At 39.9% G+C, this 8,641-nt stretch overlaps 1 protein-coding gene across 1 annotated transcript in view; it reads left to right on the top strand.

Annotated features, from left to right (window-relative positions):
• The window catches only part of GSAP (gamma-secretase activating protein), a 54,547-nt gene that overhangs the window by 36,150 nt on the left and 9,756 nt on the right, over positions 1 to 8,641 (top strand). Inside the window, exons 14-18 of the mRNA XM_025041917.1 lie at positions 634 to 692; positions 1,404 to 1,435; positions 3,975 to 4,042; positions 6,948 to 7,043; positions 8,336 to 8,406. Of these exons, the coding sequence (XP_024897685.1) occupies positions 634 to 692; positions 1,404 to 1,435; positions 3,975 to 4,042; positions 6,948 to 7,043; positions 8,336 to 8,406 (326 nt within the window). The remainder of the gene's footprint in view (positions 1 to 633; positions 693 to 1,403; positions 1,436 to 3,974; positions 4,043 to 6,947; positions 7,044 to 8,335; positions 8,407 to 8,641) is intronic.

Below are 8,641 nucleotides of genomic sequence, written 5' to 3'. Positions count from 1 at the left end.
ACAGCTTGATCTCAGAAGAGGTATGAGTGGGTTCATGAGAACAAAGCAAGAAGCAAAAGCATAGTGTATTAAATCCAGGTGATACCAGTAAGTTGTAGACTGGCTTACATTTGCAGCACTTTCCTCCGTTGCCAGGCACTTTTACATTGTTGCTACTGATCTCCCAATAGGCAGGCAGAGGAGCTTCTCTGATGCTTCTTTGGGGTGATAGAATAGTTCTACACCTTGACGTGGTGGTACACGAATCTATGTATGTGATAAAATGACATAGAAATATATACTTATTGTACCAGTGTCAATTTCCTGATTTTGATAGTGTACTATGTATAGTTGTTTATATAAGATATAGACACTGGGGGAGACTGTGTAGAATAGATGAGATATCTCTGTAGCATTGTCGTATATAGTTGTAGTGTTGTTGTTTATAACATATGATTGACTTGCAATTTCTCATAAATCTATAATAGTTTCAGAATAAAAAATTTTAAAACCAATTTTCTAAGAATCTAGGTGTTTACCTAGAAAGTGTGTTTCTTTTTCCTGAAACTCTTGATTGTATTACATTTTATACTTGATGTGAAAATATCACCTACAGCTTTGTCTATTACCCCTTTGACATGTTCTCATTTCTAGAAAACAGGAAAAAGAAGGTCTAACGTGTATGTGAGGAATATTCTTGATAATGCAATAAAGTAAGTAAAATTAGGGCTTATTATATCTATAAGATGGTTATCTTTTGCAATTATTTTGTTGGCTACCTTTCGTGGAAGTAGCTTACTTGCTTTGTGTGTCCTCAGCAAAATGATGCTGTCATCTTAATGAATGCAGCTGCCTGGGTCCTTTTCTGGAGTTTGATGCTGGGGTTTTTAGCGGAAAAAGTTTATGTTAAACCTTAAAAACTTGCATCCTGGGGATGGATAATTTATAAGAGAAAAGTGGTAAAGAAAGTTCTTATTAATTGAGCACTTAGTGGGGTACAGACATAGGCTGATTTTAAAAAGTGTTAGCGAGCTCTTATTTTGAAAGCAAATTTTCTGGATAGTGAGTCACTTGAGTGCTACAAGCGTATACCCATTCCAATCTCTGTTCCATTTTCTGTTCCCATGATTTCCAATCACTGAGAGCTGCAATTGTTCTAAATTATTGTCATCGTTTGCACTAAAGGGCTTTGAGTTTTATAATTGCCTAACATGGCTTTCTCCAAGTTGATTAAAGTTTTTGAGGTTTTCAGCATCCTGAGAATAGTTTCTGCCGTGGTTTTATGGGTTTTTAAAGGAGGATATCTTTGTATGGTGTTGTGGCCCCCTTCCCTTCCCTTCCCTTCCCTTCCCTTCCCTTCCCTTCCCTTCCCTTTATAAAAATAATGCTTCTTGTGTGAATAACATTGCCTAATTTCTTTTTAGGGTGATTTCTAACCTAGAAGCAAGGAATTTGGGTAAGAAAAGACCTGTAATAAAACCCTTTGATTTCAGTTAGCGTTTTATTTGTAACACTGTCTTCCACTGTGGGTTGGCAAGAAAATCGCTTCCAACAGTGTAATGAAGGCAGCACCCTTTAATATCTTCCTGTAAGAGTAGCTGCCCAGCTCCTTTCATGTCTGTCTTGGCACCAAGACCTTCAGGGACAGCTGCGAATGTGCTTTTGCTGGAGGAGTCCCTGAGTTTTCATTATTTTTCCTAATAGAGTTGATCTAATTGACATGCCCTCTGGCTGTACCTGCAGGATGCACTTTGGCAATTCTCTCTGCTTAGGAATGCTTTCTTTCCAGCTGTCTGATCATACAAGGGCTTTTGGCTTATGTGCTCCTTTCATTTTGGTTGACACTTGGGCACTCACTGGACTAGGTCATAAAGATGCAAAGACGATCGATCCTTCAGGTGAGCACTGTGGTTGTGGAGGAAGAGCGCGGGCTTGGAGCCAGACAGAACTGGACTTAAAGTCTAGCTTAGCCACATCCTAGCCGAGTACTCTAAGGCAAGCCATTTATCCATTTTGCGTGGTCCTCCTCATTGCAAGGGTAAGAAGAAAATGAGAATAAACGGGGTAATGTTTATAGTGCCCAGTACAGCATGTGCTGTGTGTGGGTTATCTGAGGTGGCTGCTTTATCATTAGTGTATGAGGAAGAAATGCTAACACATAATTTCTAAACCAGGTGACAGGTGTTATATAACCACAGGGTACAAGGGCAAGGAGCTAGGTCAGGAGTGGTTAGAGGAAAGTCTTGACAAACAAGGAGGACTTAGCTGGTTGAAACTGTGGGGAGAGAATGCTAAGCATAGACAGGTATAGGCCCTTTTGTGGTTTTGTCTGTGGAACTCTTTCATGGCTCATAAAGGTCAGCCTCCACTTAAAAAGCTGTTTTTATATCCCACTTGTGTTTTATGGACCTGGATGTTAAGGTATATGTTGGGTGTCCTAATGGAAATTATTTTATATAGTGTGTTGCTGCACATCGCACAGCTGTGCATTCAACCCACATGAACAGTTATGGTGAACTTGTCATCCAGCCCGGGCTGACAGAGCCCGGGCTCACTGAACAGCCCTGTGGAAACCAGCCTCTGTCCCTGTATGTACGTGGTCATCCATGTCTTAAGCCAGAGGTTCTGCCAGTAACGCTAGGCAGGAGTCCTGCCCAGTGCATGGGGGTGTGAATGTGTGTGATTCAGGGTTTTTGCACATGAACAGTTATGGTGAACTTGTCATCCAGCCCGGGCTGACAGAGCCCGGGCTCACTGAACAGCCCTGTGGAAACCAGCCTCTGTCCCTGTATGTACGTGGTCATCCATGTCTTAAGCCAGAGGTTCTGCCAGTAACGCTAGGCAGGAGTCCTGCCCAGTGCATGGGGGTGTGAATGTGTGTGATTCAGGGTTTTTGCAATATGGGAAGTGTTGCTGGTCTGGTTTCTGTTTCAGTTGTGCCCACCCTCCCACCCCATTAGAGCTCCCCCTGCTCCTGTCCCTCAGGCCTGCTTGCATCCTGTTACTAGTCATTCTCTTTTGACGCACTTTTGGGAACTTGCTCCTTCCTCTCACGTGCTTCACTTTGTGCTAGTTTCCTAGGAAAAATGCTGCCACTGCCAAAACAAAATACTCTGTGTGAAATTCAGGGCTGCTGGGCTCAAGGTCTGAATCATTTCATCTTAATCATGAGGGTTGTAGAGGATCCAGGTAGGACTTCTCCCAAAGCATCAGGAGACATCCATGCCTTTCCACAAGGAGTCATCAGCCCACGGACTAGGATAGTTCTGCTCTGTTGACCAGCACTGTGCTTCAGGTATCTGGAATAGAAAGAGTGGAGCACAAAGGTGCAGTTAGAGAAATGTTAGAGCAGACCTTCCAATGAGACTGTTTTCCTGTCCCTATAGTTATGCTGGTGCGGTGAGAGTCATGGTGGAGGAAGTGCCATTTGCTTTAAACTTATGTGTCACTTTTCCATCTTGATCTAGTTACCTTTTCAGTCTGATAACTTGTGCCAATTAGTATTATTGCCACAGTAATTGACTGGTCCCTTCAACTAAATAATTCCCAAAGACACTGAACTATGGCAGGTCAGAAAGAAGGGAGTCAAGTGATCCTTCCACCAAGTCCCTGTCCCTGGGTTTATGGCCCTCTTGGGGTTAAGAGAGGGCCCAAGTCACTCTGTCTCCAGTGAAGCAGAGGTTCTTAGACAGTGGTGAATTTCATGTTAAAGAGAAATCAAAGCCCGAGCCTGTTGGTGTTGGAAAATGTGTTCCTTGCTGTCTTTCTGCCTGCCTGCTTGGGTCTCTACCTCTCTCTGTTGCACAGAGCTCTCTGCATGTCACCTGAGTGATAAGTTCAGTTTGCAGGGCTAGGTCACACTTGCCTAGTGAAAAATTTTTATCAGGGAAGTGTTATGTTTTCCCAATGAGTCAGAGAAGGGAAACCCAGGCCAATTCCTCTTTCTTCTAGCCCATTTCCTGTAAATCACTCTGCTTCACAACTGCTCTGTTTAGTTTCAGAGCCAAGATTGACACCTCTCTTCCAGGAAGAAGACAACCATCAGAGGCTGCTTCTGGGGCTGGTAAGTGTTCTGTGGGCTGTTTAGGTGCTGGCAAACAATGAGCTCCAAGAAAAAGGGGAAGGACTAGATTATACTTTTCATCCTGATCTTGTTTTTCATTCATGCTTTCAACACATAGTTGTGGCCAGTCATGGTGGGCCCTGTGTGTTCAATGATAAGGAATACATAAATGATTTTTGCATGCTTGGAATTTGTAATCTAGTGGGAGAGACATACATTAATCAATCACCCCAATAAATATATAATTTCAAAAAATCATAAGGAAATGTAGAACATTGAGAGTGTTTAAAACAAGGAAAAAGCAACATCTCTGGCATTTGTATTTAGGATTTAAAATAAGACAGAATAAAGTATTATTTCTCAAGAAGTCCTACTACTAGGAAGATCAAAGAAATATAAGTCAAATAAATTAATTGAAGAGAAGAATTGATAAATAAAACCCCAAATCTCTAAAAGACTGATTAGAGACATCTGGAAATTCTAATAAATATTTTTAGTACCGTGCAGGGTTAGGAATGGGATAACCTATTACTTTAGATACAACAAGGTAAAATATATGAGAAAAAATTGTATAAATACATATAAGTTAAAAATTCTAGTTAAACAAAGTTTTCTTGGCAAATAGAATGACCAAAGTTGTGCTAAGAACTAGAAGACCCGAAAGCACAATGCCATAAAATAATTTGAAAAAAAGTCAAAAATTATCTCCAAAAAGGGCCCCAAGTTATTGAGTTAGTTCTTTCAAACGTTTAAGGACTAGATTATTCCCTAGTTATATAAAGTATTTTTGAAAACAGATGAGAAGTTTCTTCATCACTTAAAAAAGCCAGCATAACCTTAAAACCAAAATCTGACAATGACCACTTTTACTTATTAATAAAGATAGCACAAGATTGATTAAAATACTTTCTAGTGGTTTATTTGAAAGTACCATGTGGCCAAGTGGAGCTCTTTCTAGGAAGGCTTAATATTAGGAAATATATTAATGTGATTCATCACATCACTAGATCAAAAAGGAAAAGATGATAATCTCCATAGGTGCTAAAAGTTGATAAAAGTAAAAATCCACTCCTGGAGTATACTAACTCAATAAGACAAAGACTAATGTAATACTAATAGCCAATTTCCATCTTACTGGAACACTGGAGGGATTCCTATTAAAATCAGAAAGAAGTTAAGAATCCTTGCTATTTTCACTAAAATTTTACATGGTTCTGGAAATTCTAGCCAATACAATAAGAAACAAAAGTAAAAGAAGATGCTAAGATTGTATAATGCAACAAACAAAAAAAAAATCGGGAAAATGGAAAGTAAAGAGCAAATCAGTAAGCTGGTGATTCCATATCTATTTCCTTTTTTTATTAGGATTACCCTGTCAGAAAAGATAATAAGAAATAATATCTCATTTCCAAGTCCTTAGCATCTAGATTTAATAACATTACAAGCAAAAAGCTAAAAAAATTTTTTTGATAGTTGACTGAGTCAGCAGTCCCCAACTTTTTTGGCATTAGGGACTGGTGCGCCTATGAGAATCTAATGCCTGATAATCTGAGGTGGAGCTGAGGCGGTGATGCTAGCACTGGGGAGTGGCTGCAAATGCAGATGAAACTTTGCTCGCTGTGTGGCCTAGTCTGTAGCTCAGGGGTTGGGGACCCCTGGACTGAGCAATTCACTTGACAAAGTAAAGAGGCATGGGGCTGGCATTACAGATATCTGAATGTGTTGTCGATCTACAATGACAGAAACAACATGGTGCTTGTACAAAAACAGACAGCCAGTAGACCTAGTTTAAAATAAAATCATTATGTTTGATACATGAGGCATTTAAAAATCAATGTGGAAAGAAATTTTAATCATTCAGTCAGGGTTGCCTGATTTTTAAAAGAAAATTAAGTTAGATTCCTCTTCTAGGTGACTTAAATTTTCATCTTTATATCTATTACAGAAAAATTGAAAAGCACAAAAAAGTATGCATTATATCTTTAAAAAATTTAATTTTTAAAAGCCTGATTAATTAGCACATGCAGGAGACTGAATTGAGATAATATACTGCTCTTGGGCCAGATTGCCAAGGGCTAAGTTTTACTCAGAGTGTCAAATAATTAAACCTGCTAAAATGGAAGATAGGTGCACATGCAATGCCAATTGTACAATATCCACGGGTTGTTTATTGGTGCAAAGATCTCTTTAGCCAGGAAAGTCTCAAGCTGAGCAGGGGGTCTAGGCAAAAGGGGGAAAAAAAGGAGTTAGAAGGAAAAGGAGACAGAAAAGTAAAAAGGTGGGAAGGGCTAAGAATGCCACACTGATTGGAGAGTCCTGAGGATGATCATAACAGAGCGGATATAGAAACAAGCCCATTTAGAGGCACTAGAATGACTATTTCATTACCTTTGCTTGTTGGGCTGTGCAGAATTCTGTAGCCACTGTGTGGAGGAAGGTGCCTGATGCACTTGCTTTTTACTCCTGCCTCTGTCTGTCCTTCTAAATACCCCAAACCATCCCCTCATCCAATTAGCACAGCCATTCCATGTTTAGAGTTGTTCCTGTTAATTTTCCAGAGCCAGGAACTTAGACTTCAATTCCTTGGTAGATCTCAAGCTTTTGACTTGTAAGTTAGTGACTTCCAGGCACTTGTTTTGGAGAACTCTCCTCAGGGCCTGGAGCCTGACTCTCAGCTCCTCCTTCGGCTTTGGGTGAATCAGAAGTAATTCCTCTTGCGGAAAACATTGGCACCCCCTGATTTATTCCCATCAGAAGATTGAGAGTTATGTATTTCTGCTGGTGGGATCTTCAGGCCCAATATTTTTCATACTGATAAGGAACATTAATAAGTGGATCTAATTTAAACCAGTTGCAAGTGTGAGTGGGTAGGTTGTGATTTATCTAATCTATATCCTGTTTTCAGATGGTGTCTGAACTAAAAGACCACCTTTTGAGACACCTACAAGGTGTAGAAAAGAAGAAAATCGAACAGATGGTTCTGGATTACATTTCAAAAGTGGTTAGTTTTGTTTTTGTTTTTTACCCCCGGCCTCTGGTATATAGTTCTCAGTATGTGGTTCGGTATGTTCTTCAATTTAGGTTTTTGGAGATCTCCCATTCTCAAACCAGTATATTTGGTGCTATAGATTGAGGAAAGGGGGACAAAATTCCAGAGAGAACTCGATTTTGAAAGCAGCTTATTGCACTCACTTCAAATAGTGATTATAATATGCTCATGAAAGCACAGAACAGTGATGGGAATAGCATAGTCACCAAATGTTTGCATCTTGGCATCTTTTAGTTCCTTATTAAACAATAGGTAATGATTTCTGTACATGGAGGTTTATGCAGACATGAGAGAACTTGAGCTTCAATTCTTAATTAGCTCCAACACTCCAATTAGGCCAGATTCCAGCTCAGTTGTATAAACGCTACCACATTTGAATCTGCTGATGAGATTGGCAGCCCATCTACCAGGTAGCCATCTTTTGAAACTGTGTGATCCAAATTAAGAACATCAGTTCATGTATAAATAGAAGTGATGTTGAGGCTATCCTGAGTCTTTCAAAAAGCATATGGAATTGAGGCCTGTCCTTGCTTAGAACATAGAAATAATATGCTGGACAAATTTCTAAGAGTATTTAAATGCACAGAAAGAGCACTCCTTTTCTCCAAGTTTGAGTCAAGTCTAATATGTAAATGAACCACTAAGCAAACATATGTTTTTGCATTGAACTTTGGAAGATTAGTTAAATTTATTAGCTATGACCCTCATTTAATTTCATGCCTAATTTTAAAAGTTCCTCATTTATGTAGTTACTAGTGTCTGTTTTTAAAATAATGTCTTTGAATTTTTACAGTAAGGTTTGAGTTTGATAGTTTTAAGTATGTTAGGAGAGGTTGGTATTTTCATATACTGATATTTATAATCAAGGCATTCAAACTTTCTTACATAATTTTCCTTCACAATAGAACTATACTGAAGGAGCTCACATAACAGGCCTAAAGCAAATCCAAGTACATTTGACCTTCACTGATGGACAAGGGCTTGTAAGCCAGGCTGGGGAAGCTTAGCTGGGGCACTGCCCACACTGACAGAGGGCACTCTGTTAGACTCTGGTGGGCATTTTCAGTCTTTCCATTTTGGATTCCAGTGTCTCAGAATTGACCTCAGGAAGGCTGGTTCTGTATCCGGGCACAGCCTGAATGCCAGCTGTCCTGCCGGTGACTGTTAGAGCTGGGGAAGGACAGCTTCGAGCCCCTGAAGGAAAGGGGATGAGCAGAGGGTAACGGACTACCTTTTCCCTCCAGCTGGATCTCATTTGCCAAATACTGGAAACCAGTTGGAGGAAACATAATCTTCATCCCTGGGTTCTCCACTTGTACGCAAGTATTTCTCACTCTTATCATGGTGTGAAAAATAGCCCAAATAACCCCTATTGCTCTCTGCTTTAGCAAAGCCTTTTTTGACACTTACCAGTTGAAAGCAATTTGCACCAGCTCTGACACTTTTTTTCTTAGTTATGTACTCAGCATTGAAAATTATGCCTCCATTACTTCACCCATCCTCTTTACCTGTCATATGGCTGATGAAGAGGCAAGGGCACGAATTCAGTA

The sequence above is a fragment of the Pteropus alecto genome, unplaced genomic scaffold (genome assembly GCF_000325575.1).
Source record: "Pteropus alecto unplaced genomic scaffold, ASM32557v1 scaffold109, whole genome shotgun sequence".
NCBI classification, from domain to species: domain Eukaryota; kingdom Metazoa; phylum Chordata; class Mammalia; order Chiroptera; family Pteropodidae; genus Pteropus; species Pteropus alecto.
Note: the sequence above shows the minus strand (reverse complement) of the source record. Positions and strands in the feature narration are given on the sequence as shown.